At 39.9% G+C, this 16,584-nt stretch overlaps 1 protein-coding gene across 1 annotated transcript; it reads left to right on the forward strand.

Annotated features, from left to right (window-relative positions):
• The first annotated feature begins 227 nt into the window (after positions 1 to 227).
• LOC140797626 (carbamoyl phosphate synthase small chain, chloroplastic) lies at positions 228 to 14,063 on the forward strand. Its single transcript, XM_073151225.1, has 11 exons — positions 228 to 543; positions 752 to 797; positions 1,380 to 1,506; positions 3,253 to 3,341; positions 3,447 to 3,507; positions 3,627 to 3,694; positions 3,785 to 3,913; positions 4,491 to 4,600; positions 4,681 to 5,028; positions 5,528 to 5,693; positions 13,796 to 14,063. Exons 1-11 carry the CDS (start codon positions 373 to 375, stop codon positions 13,837 to 13,839), a joined length of 1,359 nt encoding a protein of 452 aa, XP_073007326.1. The 5' UTR covers positions 228 to 372; the 3' UTR covers positions 13,840 to 14,063.
• The last annotated feature ends 2,521 nt before the right edge of the window (positions 14,064 to 16,584 follow it).

Below are 16,584 nucleotides of genomic sequence, written 5' to 3' on the forward strand. Positions count from 1 at the left end.
AGGTGAAAAAAAAATTAAGGAAAAAGTCTCAAGTACAAGGGAAAAAAATAAATTTGTCTTGCTAAATCGAAAATCAAGTAGTTTTTCGGCATAAATAATCCCAAACACTTTGAGGCGATGGTAATAAGGCCATTAATTATTTTAACAAAATATTGACATAATTAAAACGGGCCAGGTTTTCAGAAACCGGCGGGTTGAAACTAGTCCGAGACTGAACTGGGCAGTCTGGGCTAAGTCTTGTCCAGTCGTCCCACTGCAATCGCCAATATTTGACGCGAACCCCTGTAACCCTACCCGTTTTAGAGTACTGCCAGTCTGCCCTCATTTCGTTCTATATTTTTCTGTTCGCTTTCTCCTCCTCCCCGTGCTATTATGGCCGCCACCGGTGTACACATTTCCCCTTTAAAGAGATTAGAGTTTTCAGACCAATGCTTAATCTCTCCTAGGTTTCAAACCTCTCTCCAAAACCGTCGCTCCCTTCTCTTCCGGAAGCCCTCGGTTGGTGTCACCCGCGTTGTGAATTTCTACCGTCTCAAGACCCAGGTTGGCTTTTGCTCGATTTCTTACTTCGCATACCTTAAATATGGGATCTTGCGGGGGCCCAACTTGTTCGATACTGTTTATTTGGTTGTTCTACTAAGTTTCGCTTGTAAAATGATCATTTTTACATGCTTTTTTAATATAAGCTTTTCAGTGGGACTTGGAGGCTATGAATTCATAAGAACGATGTACTTTTTCTTGTTTGGTGCAGGCAGTTAGTAGCGACCGAGCAACAGCTTATGCGGACAAAGATGGAGGTAGTCAATTCTTATTTTGGATTGATTATCATGTTTTTAAGTGTCCCTAGAATTGCAATTTGCATTTACATTGGAGTTTGACTCACTGATCGGGTTTCTGATTGTTCCTAATTTGGGAATATAACGGAGGACGGAGCACTGATTGTGGGTTTGATGTCGAGGCGGTTATTATTCTTGGATGACTTTATTGATGCACATTATCCTACTGAGTGATTTCCACTGGATTTTGATTAGTTCAGAATCATTGGCCATCATCTGCCATGCATTTCCCTTGGTTTTCCGAAGAAAATCAGTATGCCCAGTGCATTGATCATTCAATCATCCTTGAATTGTAGGTCTATATGTTTCCTAAGTTCTAAGCAAGAAGTAGTTTTGTGTATGTCAATGCATATGTATAGTGTATCAACCATGTCAAGAAAAAGAATCTTCATTATATATTAAAGAGCTACATTTCTTAAAGAAATAAAATAGGAAACCATTTTGTTGCATATCTCTCTTGATTGTTTTATCGCTGAGCACAGTATTACAAGAGTTGAAATGGTAAATCATTATTGCTTAATTCTTTTCAATTTCTGTATTCAGTGCAACGACCTTGGAAAATAAGTGATGCTAGGCTTGTGCTTGAAGATGGTTCTGTCTGGAGAGCTAAGTCCTTTGGTGCTTCAGGAACCCAAGTTGGGGAAGTAGTTTTCAATACATCGTTGACAGGGTAAACTATGCCTTCTTTTGCATTTTGCAATATTATTGGTTGTAACATAATTCATATCTGTGTAACCGCTCTTCCACAATCAATTTGTCACTGCATGGATAATTAGTTACATTAGAAAATGTCTCTTAATCTCCTTTCATGCCACAGGTCCATTTTACTTGTTAATTGAAAATGTGTTTACTTTTTAACTGTTAAATGCCATTATTGATATCTAATATGATTCTTTCACTTTTGTATCACTGTCCTCTGGTAATCATATCCAGATCAATCAGATCTTCATTTGCTGCTAAGTTACTAGTACTTTCTAAGCCTGGGAACTTGTAAATTTCTTATATATTGTTTGGAATGCATTCAAGTGTTCCTTTATTCTTAATTCCCAAAGCTAGGTTAGATATCAGGAGACTTAGCAAAACATTACAATGATCTTGAAGAATCAAAATTGTTGTAATTGAGGTCACAAACTTACTTATACTATTTCTGTAACTACAAATAACTTCACTAGAATGCTGGTACAGAGATTGTGTGGAAGAGGAATACTTGCACATGCATAATAGTAATTAGTAAATACTGCACATGCTCATATACATAAGAGGTGAATTTTGAAAGAAGAATATATTAACTTCCCTTTCTGCTTCTACTTCTAATATCAGGGATGATGCTTGATGTAGGTCATTTTGTAAAGTTCGTAAGAAAGAAAGATGCTTATCCTTTTCTACTCTTACATAGAGTAAGGTTCTTGCCATCGTGGTGACACATGAAATCAAGCCACTTGAGCTCCATTCTTCATTATAGAATATGCCATTTTAGCATGCAGCAGGATATCTAAAAAGAGCAAGTAAGAACAGAAGTTTTAAGATCCATTTGTTAATGATGGACATTTTGAGAATATATGTTTTAGCCAATAAACATCACAATTCTAGGTATTTCTGGCCTCAAATATTTCTTCATAGAGATAGAGATCATGGAATTCTTTCAACCAATTAATTTGATTGCCCATGAAACATGGTTGAAACTATAAGATATGGATGTGACACAATTCAGATACACCAATATGACAAATCTTGAAAAACAAGGATGCAATATGCTAACAATACATTGTGTATATAGTCATATACTATATCTATAGATATTATATAGATATAAGCCTCTACAAAAAGTATACCTTTAAGTGCTCTAAGTGCTTGCATGTTTTTATATATTTATATTTTTGTAACATGTGATGGTACATTTCTAAGCACATCGGCAATTTATTCATTAAATTTCATCATTTGCACCAAATTGTTAATTACTAATATTGAATGCAAAGAAGAGAAGTTTGATTATTAAATCATGAGTGCATTGATTTTTAGAAGTTCCTATATGATTTTTTTTTCTTTTGTATCTGGAAAGGTATGATATAAGAAACATGAAGTTTACATTGAATTCCAGTTTTCAGCTTTCCTTGTAGATTGCTAATTAAAGATTTCTAGTGATCTGATGATGCAGTTGAACTTTGTTCAAAGATCTTGAAAGCTTGTTATCTGATTTCAAATGCGTCATTAGTAGCCGTTCCTCTATCTTCATATATAAGTTGTAATATTCTTTGTTCAGTAAAGGCTTTTCTTTTAAGTGTTTGTGTAGGTTTGTGGCTTCTGTATTTTATATGTATGGATCATCTTCTTGTAAATATGAAAGTTTCCTACAAAAGTTTCTAAATTTATGCTACCTTCTGAGGGTAAAATTCTCACCTTAATCATATTGTGGCAGGTATCAGGAAATTTTGACAGACCCTAGCTATGCTGGCCAATTTGTTTTAATGACCAACCCACATATTGGAAATACTGGGGTTAATCCTGGTAATGCACTCATATTTTTTGTGGAAGCTAAGTTTGGGACAAAGAACCAATTTTATCTTGGCATTCAAGTGTATAGAATTGAGTGTGGAAATTATTATTTTGCAGATGATGAAGAATCAAATCAATGCTTTCTTGCAGGCCTTGTAGTAAGAAGTCTGAGTATATGGTACATTGCACTTTGATAACCTACTAGATAGAATTTGAGAAAAACAATTTGTTGGGCTTCCAGAACTGTTTTCTACTAGTTGATATTCTTTTATCTTAAGTAATCATTCTTCGCTGCAGCACTTCAAATTGGCGATGCACAGAAACACTTAGTGAGTACTTGGCAAAGAGGAATATTATGGGCATATGTGAGTGATAATACCTGACCACATAGTTCTTATATTAAGATGTGGCCCCATAATTTTACTTGTTCAATGATTCCCTGTCATTGTCCACAGATGACGTAGATACACGGGCAATAACACGCAGGCTGAGGCAAGATGGCAGCCTTATTGGAGTCCTAAGTACTGAAGAATCTCTAACAGATGAAGACTTGCTAGAAATGGCCCACAAATGGAAAATTGTTGGTATATTCTTGTCTTGTGCATTGCACCTTCCTGATGACCAATTTGACTTTGTCTTTTATGATTTATGACTCTGATATTGTCTCTATTAGGTTAATTAAAAATGATGATTTCCCATTGGAAAAGTCAGACTAACACATCAAGTAGTAGCAACTATGATGATTTTGCATTGGAAAAATTGGGCTAAGTGCGTAACACATCAAGAAGTAGAAACTATTTGCTTGGGGACCGTTGTTTTACATGCCTAGTTCAGCATTCTTGTACAAGTTATTGCCTAGGTTGTAAACCAAGACTCAGCTTTAGCCTATTGTTCTAGGTTGTCACCTAACAAGTCAACTTTTTGAGCTACTCGCCAGAAGTCAAACCAACAAGGTTGTCTAGGATCTATCTAAGAAATCATTTCGTTGGCAATCCATGATAGTTCACCATAGTTTTTCTTTTCCGTCAGCGGTTGAAGTATGTTTCTAAATTAGTTTTTGAGTTTACTGGATGTTGAACAATAATGGTGGTGGAATTTTTACACTATGGTTATTATTTTATAATGCTGTATGCAACAGAAAATTTTGACTTTGTTTTGTAGGTGTTGATCTGATAAGTGGTGTATCCTGTGATGCTCCTTATGAATGGTCAGACAAGACTGATTCAGAATGGGAGTTTAAGAACGATCAAAGTGTCTCTAACAGTTTTAATGTTAGTACCTTGACTTCTCTAACAAGGACCTTCTAATAAATTAGAACATGTATTTAATTCTCCTTCATTTCATCTTGTAGGTTGTTGCATATGATTTTGGAATCAAGCATAATATTTTGAGGCGCTTGACATCATATGGTTGCAAAATAACTGTTGTTCCTTCAAATTGGCCTGCTTCAGAAACATTGAAGATAAAACCTGATGGAGTTCTTTTCAGCAATGGTCCAGGAGACCCTTCTGCTGTCCCATATGCTGTAGAAACAGTAAAAGAAATAATTGGGAAAGTTCCTGTTTTCGGAATCTGCATGGGCCACCAGTTGATTGGGCAGGCACTGGGTGGCAAGACTTTTAAGATGAAGTTTGGTCATCATGGGGGGAACCACCCAGTTTGCGACCTTCGAACTGGACGGGTTGATATAAGTGCACAGGTTTGTATATAGTCGAAATTCACTTTGTTTATTGTAACTTTTTATGCAAGGTTCACTGCAGCTGCATGTTTGTTTAGAGCATGTATGACTTCACTATAATCATTTCTTAGTGTGGCAACCTAAATATCTCAGTTAAGAGAAAAATTACTAGAGGAATCTAACTCTCAGTATGGCAACCAAAGTATTTAATTTCATAAGTAGTAGTGAGGTGATATTGAGAGTGACTCCTTCAGAATGCATCCATCTTATAGTATCATAAGTATTGTTGAATAATCTTAGGCATATATTATGAGAAGATCAACTCTCTGACTACACTTCCCAGATCATTATCTGTTTTTGATTCATATTTTTGCATAAGGAATACCAATTTATCATTCCTGGGTCTTAAAGTGGCATTGAACCTCTTTAGCAAGTCAATTTTAGTTTTTATTTCTTAAGTATCACGTGATAGTTCTTGAGAGAGTGACCTTTCTGGATTAACATGCTATTCATCTTGCAGAACCATAACTATGCCGTGGACCCTAATTCACTTCCAGATGGTGCTGAAGTAACACATATAAATTTGAATGATAATAGTTGTGCTGGCCTTGCTTTCCCCAAGCTAAACCTTATGTCTCTTCAGTATCATCCAGAGTCCTCTCCTGGGCCACATGATTCTGATTCTGGTATGTTTTCCTTTAGGCTTTTTGTCAAATGCCTGTTCATTTTGATACATCGGTTGCTGATTTGTATTTGTATTCATTATCTACCTTTATTTTCAAGTGCTACATTTTTTTTTGGTATGTTTTTCCTTTAAACTTGATTTCTCTTCCTTTCTCTTGTGATTCTCCTTTAGATGTTTCTTGGTAATCTCTTTTGTCTCATCGTTAGCTTTTGGACAAGGTGCAACATTATCTCAAACATAAGCAATATGCTTTGTATTTACAAACTTCTGTGACCTTTACATAAAATCTATATTTCACTGTATTGGCATCATTCTTCTTATTAATATTTTTACCTTGGATTAGTGGAGTCAACAAACACAATAATTAGATGACATTGACCTAGCTACAGATATTGCTTGAGAGGAATTAATGACTATATCTTATGTGAAATCAGGCAAAAACCGCAAAACACAAACATAATTCACATTTAAAATTCATTATCTCAAAATAGTAGTTAGTCCTCTAAGAGAAACAACAGAACTCACTACACCCAGTAATTTCTAAATTCCACAAAAGAGAATGACATCAAGAAACCAATCAATTCCATGTTCTAATTTTATTAAAGTAATATGCTCATTTCTGGTGCCTACTGCCATTTCTCTTTTCCAAGTTGCAACTAAAAACATTGATGAGCTGATACATGCACCAAGTAATATGCTAATTTACTTCAGTGATATATTTTCCAAGTAATGTGCCATTCAGCGCTGTTTACTTCACAAGTAATCTTTTCCAAGCAACAAAAGAGAATTGATACATTTACCAAGTAATGTGCTAATTTGTTACGATCCGATCTCCCCTCAAAAGGTTTAATCGTCTCGTGATTGGTTTTGGACAGAATTTGCATGAAACTTTCGAAGGATATTCTAGAGGATCTAGCCGTTAGATTTTGTTGAAATTTGGATATGTTGTTATTCTTGAAAAGAGCTTTCTAATGAATCTAAGATCTCAGGGTTTGGATGGCTAGACCTCAAGATATCGGCCGAATAATAACTGAAGGTCGGATGAATTCTAGCTTGTTAGTCCTTTAATGGCTAGATAAGTGCTAGGAGAACTCCTCTTTTAGAGTGAAAGGGGAGAAGTTACTGCAGAAGAGCGAGATTAGAAATTAGAGGAGGCCGTCCAAGGACTTGGGTGATGGAAGGAGGTGGGAGAGAGCGCTGGACTAGAGCAAAGAGGGAGATAGGGGCAGCAATGCCAATGCAATTATCAGATAAGCTCAAATTAGGGTTTCCTTCACATATTTATAGAGTCTCATTCTAGACCGACTTTGGTTTCACCAGACATCTCATGACTCGACTAAAACAATTTATTGACTAGTCTAGACTCAATTAACCAATTAACAAGTTGAGTCCATATTTAGCAAGTAGTTGAGTTTATGGCTCAACTAATAGGCAGCTGCCCAAAAATAATGCAAGAAATCAAACTAGATGAATAGGTTCATCCTAATGTACCCAACGTGCCGCGAATGGATCCAATCCGACTGAGTTGTATCACTCCACGCTTCCATACACTTTGACTTCAAGGTTTTAAATTTGGATAACGGTCCATAAAGTCGGATTCGGGCTTCCAAGTCGCCTCGTCCACCGTGCATTCGCACCACTCCACCAAAATCTCTGTCACTAACCTGCCTTGGATTCGAGTGTGTTGCTTGGCTAGGATCCGAGCTAGAATAAGGGTATCCGCTTCGGATGTAGTCTCCTCTGGATCAACTCCTACTGGCTCGGGCAGAAAAGCTCCTACCGGCTCGGCTGGAGGAACTTGTGCCTTAAGGCTTGAGACATAAAAAATTGGGTGGATCTGTGCCTTGGGTAGATCTAGTCGGTACGCCACAGTTCAATATGCTCCTCACCTGATATAGAATTTAGGAGCTAATTTCTGGTTAAGGATGAGTCTAATCGAGCTTTGCCGATATGGTTGGGTCTTGATGTAGACCCAATCCCCAACCACAAATGACCTGTCTTGGTGCTTTTGATCATAGATCTCTCTCATTTGATTTTGGGCGGCCACTAGGTGCAACTTGAGTCTCCTTAACATTTCATCTTGGCCTTGTAAAACCTCATCAACCTCGGTTTGGTCGGCTTGGGCTGATGGCAAATAATTGGGCAGGGTCGGGGGCGGTCGACCATAGACGGCCTCGAACGGGGTTATGTCAATAGCCAAGTGGAAGGCTGTATTATATGACCATTCCGCCCATGGCAAATAGGCTAACCATTGCCGCAGTCGATATCCCACGAAGCACCACAAGTATTGCTCAAAGCATCGGTTCAGCACTTCAGTTTGGCCGTCCATCTTAGGATGGTATGATGAACTCATACAAAAAGTCTCTTGTAGAGCGAAAATTTCTGTCAAAATTGACTAACAAATATAGGGTCACGATATGAAACAATCGATTTTAGCATACCATGCATTTTGGCCACATCATGCACATAAATCTCCGCGACCTTAGCCGTTTAGGGATGTGCTAATGCCGAAAAGTGGGCATATTTGCTGAGGCGGTCCACCACCACCATGATCACCGAATGACCTTTGGCCTTAGGTAGACCGTCGATGAAGTCCATGGCGACATCCTCCCAAACCTGCTCGGGAATCAGAAGCGGTTGAAGCAAGCCGACGGGTTTAGCCAATTCGGTCTTCGCTCTTTGGCACACCTCGCAAGCCCGGACATAGGCTTACACATCCTTCTTCATTTCAGCCCATGTGCAACTCTGGTGCAACCATTTATAGGTGCGCAACACTTCAATTGTCTCGGCAGAGGGAACTCGAGCCTTAAGGCTTGAGACATGAAAAACTAGATGTATCCGCGCCTCAGGTAAGTCTAGACGGTACGCCATGGGTCTAATCCTCTCGGTCATCTAATAAGGTCCATAGAATTTTGGAGCCAACTTCTGATTAGAAATAAGTTTAACCGAGCTTTTGCCGATATGGTTGGAGCTTGATGTAGACCCAATCCCCAATCGAGTAGGACCTCTCATGGTGCTGGTGGTCATAGACTTGCTTCATTTGGTTCTAGGCAGCTGCTAGGTGCATCTTGAGTCTCAATATCTCATCACGATCTCGCAAAACCGCATTCACCTCAGTTTGGTCGGCTCGGGCCGATGGCAGCCGCTTCCACTCAGCCATTAGCATGACTCCGTTCGAGGCCGTCTATGGTCAGTCGCCTCCGACCTTGCCCATAGCAAATAAGACAGCCATTGCCGTGGTCGCTCGCCTACAAAGCACCGTAAGAGTTCCTCTAAGCATCGGTTCAGCATCTCGAATTGGTCATCCGTTTGAGGATGATAAGCTGAACTCATACGGAAGGTAGTCCCTTGGAGAGCAAAGAATTTCTACTAAAATTGACTCACAAATATAGTATCATGATCTGAAATAATTGACTTTGACATACCATGCATTTTGGCCACGTCACGCACATAAACCTCTGCAACCTTCTTTGCCGTGTAGGGATGCGCCAAGACTGAAAAATGTGCATACATGCTGAGGCAATCCACCACCACCATGATTACCGAATAACTTTTGGCCTTAGGTAGATCGTTAATAAAGTCCATGGCGACGTTCTCCCAAACCTTCTTTGGAATCGGAAGCGGTTGTAGCAAGCCAGCGGGTTTAGTCAATTCCGTCTTCGCACTTTGACACACCTTGACGTAGGCTTGCACATCCTTCTTCATTCCAACCCATGTACAACTCTGGTTTAGCCGTTTATAGGTGCGCTACACCCTCTCATGTCTAGCCATAGGGGGTGTCATGGAAGTGGCGCGCTAACTCCATGCGCAAGCGTCGATTGGCTAGAACGACCACCTTACCACGGTCCACTATAAGTTCGTCTTTCACCAAAACTTCTTGCATTTTGCTGGAATCTGCAGCAAGGTTGTCCATCATCCTCATGGTGTCGGGATCCTTCTTGTAGGCCTCCCATAGCTATTGGAAAAATGGGAAAACCGGTGTCGAAATTGCTGTCAACTCGGTTGGATTTGGATGCCTTGATAAAGCATCGGCGGCGCTGTTTCCGGTCCTCCTTTTGTACACTAACTCATAGTTATATCCAAGTAGCTTGAACATCCATCTTTGTTGGGTTTGTATATGTATGAGTTGTCCAAGGAGGTATGGCAAACTCCTTTAATCGGTACGGATTGTGAAGCGACGCCTGATGAGATACGACTTTTATTTGGTGATCGCATGGATGATGGTGAGCATCTCCTTTTTGTAGGTAGATAGTAGCTGTGAACGCACCGAAAGAGTCTTGCTCATGTAGGCCACGTGTCTGCCTTCTTGCATCAAAACAGCCCCAGGTACCGTCCGGAGATGTTGCATGTGCTCCTCTCACGTACAGATGTATACCAAGATGTCATCAAAGAATCAGCACATATTGCCTCAAATGAGGCCTAAAGATGTTATTCATTAAGCTCTGAAAGGTGGTGGGAGCATTGGTAAGACCAAAGGGTATAACGAGGAACTCGTAATGCCCATTCTTGGAGTCGTCTCGTCGGCGAAAGTATGAAGGGAGAGCTCGGCTTGGACATCAAGTGGGCTGACCTCTTCGTCTTGGCCACCTTCCTCCTCTTGCTACTCTAGATCTTCTACGGGATCATCCTTGATCGTCTCCTCCATGAGCATGATGGCAGCGGGCTATTTATTGCATTTGTGGCTCAGTACGAAGCGCTGGTCACAATAAAAGCATAGGCCTTGTGAGCGTCGATATTCGATCTCTGCTGGTGTGAGGCGTCGGCCCATCATCCGTAGTTGTCCCCTAGGTTTAGGGGTTGTTTGTGGTGGGGGTGGCCGATTGGGGTTTGGCCGAACCCACCCCGAACGCGCAACACTCGAGACCGGCGGTCTAGGGATGTAGCACATGTCGTTAGTGGTCCACGCTGGTTGGTGAGTCTCTTTCAACTCTCGTATCTTCTTTTCCATCATTTGAGCTGCTAAGAAGGCTTCCAACAAGGTAGTAGGATGAGTCGCCTTGACTTCCGCTTAGATAACACAGTGAAGCCCGGAGACGAAGGTGCTTTTAAGAACAGAGTCTGACCACCTGTGGACTCGATTGCTAATTCTTTCAAACTCCTCTTGATAGGCTCTTATACAGGTCTTTTGGGTTAGTTTCGTCAAAGTGGCTTGGAGTCTTTATAGTCGGAGGGTCTGAAACGCACACAAAGTGCATCGAAAAACTCCTCCCGAGTAGTGAAGGCATGTGTGCGATGTGCTGCTTGAAACCACCTCATCGCTACATTTTCAAGGTGGAATGAGGCTAGGAGCACCTTTTGGTGGGCAGGTGTCCCTTGATAGGTGAAAAATTGCTCTGCCCTCTAGATCCAATCCAAACGGGTCGCCTCTGCTAAATTTAGGAAAATCAACTCGAATGGTTCGGGGTTGTAGCACTTGATCATGTCCGTTGTTGCATCCTCGATGAAATGGCTCATGTTGCTGGACTCTTGATTAATATGGGGGCTCCTCCCACTCCTCCCAAGGTTCCTCCTCTGGGTATGGGGCCATGGGAGCCCTCGGATGCAAGGGTGGCAATTTGGTGCGGCGCTCTTACGGTTCGGCGCGTTGCTGCCATGGTGCTGCTAAGATCGGTTCTTGCTAGATTTGATTCTATGGTAAGGGACGCTCATCTGGTCTTCGATGATGATCACGAGGGAGCCGGTGTCGATCTAGTTGAACTAGTGCTGGTGGAGGAGCCGCAAAAGCCGTAGCCATCGCCGGTTTTTCCGCGGGCGCGAGTGGATCCAAATCTGTGGGTGTGCTGTTTCTAGCCGGCGTGCTCCCTTGTTGGTTAGTCCTGGAGGTGGTAGGTTCTGGTATATGTCTTGGTAGTCTACGATTTATGTCAGCGAGAGTTGCTTGCATATTGCTGCCATCGCCTGCGCCATGGAAGCCATGGCTTGTGGTAGATCAGCAAGGCTCTCCATGGGATCAAGCAGATGTGGTGGAGATGGCGACCTTGGGGGGTGTAGTGTGCTCCATCTCCATAGTTTGCTCCATTGCTTGCGATGTTTGTTCCGCTTGTTTAGCCGCTCTTGATCTCGTGGTAGTTATGATGGTCTGAGGAACGGTGGCTTTGATACCAAATGTTACAATCCGATCTCCCCTTGAAAGGTTTAATCGTCTCGCGACTGTTTCTGGACAGAATTTGCACGGAACTTTCGAAGGATATTCCGGAGGATCTAGCAATTAGATTTTGTTGAAATTTGGATATGTTGTTGCTCTTAAAGAGAGCTTTCCAACAAATTCAAGATCTTAGGATTTGGATGGCTAGATCTTGAGATGTCGACCAAATAGTAACTGAAGGTCGGATGAATCCTAGCTTGTTAGCCCTTCAATGGCTAGATAGGTGCTAGGAAAACTCCTCTTTTAGAGTGAAAGGGGAGAAGTTACTGTAGAAGAGAGGGATTGGGAGTTAGAGGAGGCCGTCCAAAGACTTGGGCGGTGGAAGAAAGGAGGTGGAAAAGGGCGCTGATGGCTAGAGCAAGTAGGAGGGAGATAGGGGCAGCAATGCAAATGCAATTAACAAATTATATCAAATTAGAGTTTTCTCTACATATTTATAGAGGCTCACCATATTGATCAACTAACTCAACTCGACTAGCCCGAGTCGAGCTCGGGTTCACCATACATCTGATGACTCGACTAAAACAATTTATTGACTAGTCTAGACTCAATTAACCAATTAACAAGTTGAGTCCATATTTAGCAGGTATTTGAGTTTATGGCTAAACTAACAGGACAACTGCCAAAAATAAATGCAAGAAATCAAACTAGATAAATAGGCTCATCCGAATGAACCCAATGTGCCGCAAATGGATTCAATCCGACTGAGTCGTATCATAATTTAAAACAGTGAGCGAGAGGGAGAGAATAAAAGCAGATTATTAATAAAGCAGTGAATCACTGAATCCACCCATCCAAAACTTATTATAAACAAATAATACATGTAGGATTACATATATTCATAACTAAGCAGATTTGTCATAAAGAAATTAAACACCAACTATCAGCACAGAAGAAACAACTGATGAACGGAAGAATGTGAAGAATTAGAGGAGAGTGAAAGGGAAGAAAGAGAAGAAGAAACAGAGGACACTAAAACCACTGCCACAAACCAGAAGAAATAGAAGAAGAGGGATGGATACCTGCTGTCGTCCACTTGCCGCCTCTCAAGAGAGAAGATGATTGTGAGAGGGAGAGAGGAGGCAATGGATTTGAGGGATTAGGGCTCAGTTTGGGTGAGAGGGAGACGAGATGATTGGGTTATTTTTTTTTTAATAAACTGATTAGTTTTCACATGGTAGTAAATCCAATTCTCTCCAATGTTAAGGCGGGCCGACCCGCTCCGATGCCAAAGCCGGCAGCCCAACCTGCTATTTCCCAGTCACAGCCTCAAGTGCCTTGTGAAACACTGATTATTATGAAATATGCATGTCAGAAATTCAAGAAAAAGGTTCTTTTTTTTATCTGGAAAGGTATAAAGAGGATTGAAATGGATGCCAAAAAGTTTGATTGTGGACTTGCAGATGTAGAATCACTCAGAAGTGAACTATGGAACCATACCTGTGTTCTTGTTGAAGGCATTATGAACTTATAATTCTTTCCATACGGATTCCTTGTGATAGGTTAATAACTCTATATTCGGGGTTGCTCTCAATACTTCTCTAGTCAGAATGAGTCATTACTGTGGAAAAGCCAGAACGTTAATCGTGGTATACAATTTTCTTTCTTTAAAATATGGTGTAAAAATATGCTTGTCATTTCTAATATACATAGTTTCATCAACAACGCAATTCACATGGCTAATAGTTCTGATTGAAGGTTCAAGTCTTAAGATATCTTTAGTTTAGTCTAGCTGCATTTGAAGCTAGTGGATTATCAACAATTTGATTTTGGTTACAATTTATCTTGGCTCTTTCCCCACCAACTTAGTTATTTCTTAGGCAATTGATGCAGATGTTATTGATATCAATATATTGATTTCCAATGGGTTTTATCTTAGATCAGAGTAATGCTTTCTTAGTTTCTTTTGTTGCAGATACTTGACTCATCCTTTTCCTTGTCTTTTTCTGGTATTCCAGCTTTCAGGGAATTTGTAGAGCTGATGAAGGAAACTACATTGTGAGTGTGACTGCTACGTTGAAATGAGAAGTTGAATGCGCTATTCTTGTTCTCCTTCATGCAGGTGCTGGCTTCTATATAGATTGTTTGACAGAGCTAGACCTTTTTGTACCACTCTTGTTTCTTTTGCTGCAGAACTATCTCAGTGAGCTGCGAAGAACTCTTCTATGTATTAAGTTATATATAAGAGAGCTTAATTATAATAGAGTTTCAGAATTTCGGTTCTTATTTCTCCTTTAGTGGTTGAAGACCGAAAGGGTTTTCTGTTCTCTGAAATTTTTTCCTGATAATGCTCAGGGTCTTAGCAGTCTTCGAAGTATTGGATGATCTTTTAGTTTCGTGCTACATGATTTATCTACCAATTTTACTAATACCAATTTGACTATAGAATAAATTTTTTGATATTGCAATTAGTTGTCTAGGGTATAGGTAATCATTTGATCAGCGTATTTCTCTTTTTTTTCTGAGAAAAATTGGAGATTAACCTCAATTAGAATTCATTAAGCAATTAAAGATCAAAGAACAACAAAAAGTTTTGACCGATGTAATTCGTTTTATTGCTTTGAAATTGTTCATCCCAGTGGTACTAGAAATTTTCAGAAAGACAATGTGTTATGAATCGGCTTGATTCGATGCTTAACAGTTCTGGACTAGTTTGAGGACACGACTTTTAAAAAAAACTGTGGATGATTTAGCCTTTGAAGAGAGCTTTTCAATGAAATCAAGATCACACAGGGTTTGGATGGCTAGATCTTGAGATATTGGTCGAATAGTGATCGAAGATTAGATTAATCCTAGCTTGTTAGCTCTTAAATGTCGAGATAGGTGCTAGGATAATTCTTTTGAAGTGAAGGAGGGAGGAGTTACTATAGAAGAGGAGGATTAGGAGTTAGAGAAAGTCGACTAAGGACTTGCGCGGTGGAAGGAAGGAGGTGGGAGAGGGCGCTAATGGCTAGAGGAAGAAAGAATGAGATAAAGCCAATAATGTTGTTTCAATTATTAGATAAACTCTATTTAGGGTTTTCTCCACATATTTATAGAGGCTCACCTTGGGACCTTAATAAACTAACAATTTTTGTTGCCGTGCGTTCGAACGCACTCGATCGTGTTCGAACGTTTGCATGCTTTCAAACGCTCTCGATCAGCTTCTAACCCGCTTCTTCACTCCTTAATCTCCTCCCCAATCTTTATTCCTTACTCTCCATCCAAGAGCACATCAACTTCCGCACTAACCCAGCAATTAAAGGCAGCAAGCATGCAAACCAAACCAAGTAGATCCAGTTTGGACCTTCATCCCACAAGTCTGTCTCTCCTACCTTCATCCACTGATTTGAATATATCTCTAAATCTAACCATTTAAATCTTAAAATATTAGATTCATTAGAAATCTCTCTTCTAGAGCTTCAACATATCAAAATTTTATGTCAATCCAACAACTAGATCCACCAAAAAGTCTCTCAAAAAGTTCTATGCAAATTAGTCTAGGATTGATTACGATTTTATCTTCCTCGAGGGTGATCATAATGGGATCGCCCTCCTCAAATTTGTTGATTATCATTGCAATTTCAACTACTGTTGCTATTGTTGATCTGGTTTGGTGGGTTCGCTCTAATGGTTCGATATTTCCACCCTGGTGGCTATAGGTGGACAACTGGGTGTTGCAGCCTTGACACCAATAACATCTGCTAGAAGCACCATCATTCATTCTTGTGATGCCCTAGTCGCTTCTCGATCTGCTCGAATCTCCTTAATCAAGCGAAGGAGTAGCAAGTCCATGGAGAATCACCTATCCTTCAATACCAAGTTGATATTAACTGATTTGGGGTCAGTCTGGATCATAGGCTATTCTGCACAGCAACAAGAGAATATTCGCTAAATATTTTTCTTATGTCAGAAAATTATGAAACTCATTTGAATAGCTTCATAACTTCAAGATCTAAATCTTTGATATTTAGGTTTTGGTGGCAAGTGTAGTTCAGGTTGTACATGTTGATGGAGTGGATGGTTATACTATAGAAGAGAAGAAGGGAGAGAAGTAGACCGGCTGGACGAGGGAGATTATAAGCTATACGAGAGGAGAGCAGATTGGTTGACGAAGAGGAACGGAGGAGGGAGATGTTGAGGCTAGTGGGCAAGTTAAGTGGGGAGATAGACAAGGGAAAAACTAATTAATCCTTTATTATGCATACCTAAAATATAAGAGTCCTAAAAAAATTAATAAACTTATCTAGACTAGTCTTCTTTATCCCGACTCAGAATATTTCTTCGTTCTGCCATAGACTAGTCTTCCTTATCCTAACATGAAAGTTCTAGATCTTAGGAGATGGTTGATTTTATCCAAGTGGTTTCATAATATTCGAATGTCGAAGGACTATTTTTCAATTATTTTCCTAAAACTACACAAATTTAAATTTAGCTAATTAAATAAAATTCTAACATACTAAGACTCTAACTAAAATATAAAAATATATAAGATAAATAGACTCAACCCATTGAGCCTGATGTCCCTTGGTGTGATCCGAGCTAACCCAATTTGCATCATACAAATTAGATTTACGTTATGGTCAGGTTACATAACTTATAAAAGATCATATAGTAAGAAGAAATCAAGTCAAAAGAAGAAGAAAAGAATATGGAAGCTTTAGTTTTTGGACCTCGTGTAGACAGGGCTAATGGTGCTGCGATTATTAGTTTAGGTGCATAGTGAAACTACTTCAATTTTTATCAATTTCTATTTATATTTTAGAAA

This window comes from Typha latifolia, chromosome 11, assembly GCF_019914945.1.
Source record: "Typha latifolia isolate L0001 chromosome 11, TyphaL0001v2, whole genome shotgun sequence".
NCBI lineage: Eukaryota > Viridiplantae > Streptophyta > Magnoliopsida > Poales > Typhaceae > Typha > Typha latifolia.

What these genes read in the sequence shown, in the direction of transcription:
- LOC140797626 (XM_073151225.1), top strand. Translation starts at nt 373, where the DNA reads ATGGCCGCCACCGGTGTACACATTTCCCCTTTAAAGAGATTAGAGTTT. An exon ending in TTATGCGGACAAAGATGGAG is followed by an intron (nt 798 to 1,379) that starts GTAGTCAATTCT and finishes TTCTGTATTCAG; the next exon opens with TGCAACGACCTTGGAAAATA. An exon ending in GTAAGAAGTCTGAGTATATG is followed by an intron (nt 3,508 to 3,626) that starts GTACATTGCACT and finishes TCTTCGCTGCAG; the next exon opens with CACTTCAAATTGGCGATGCA.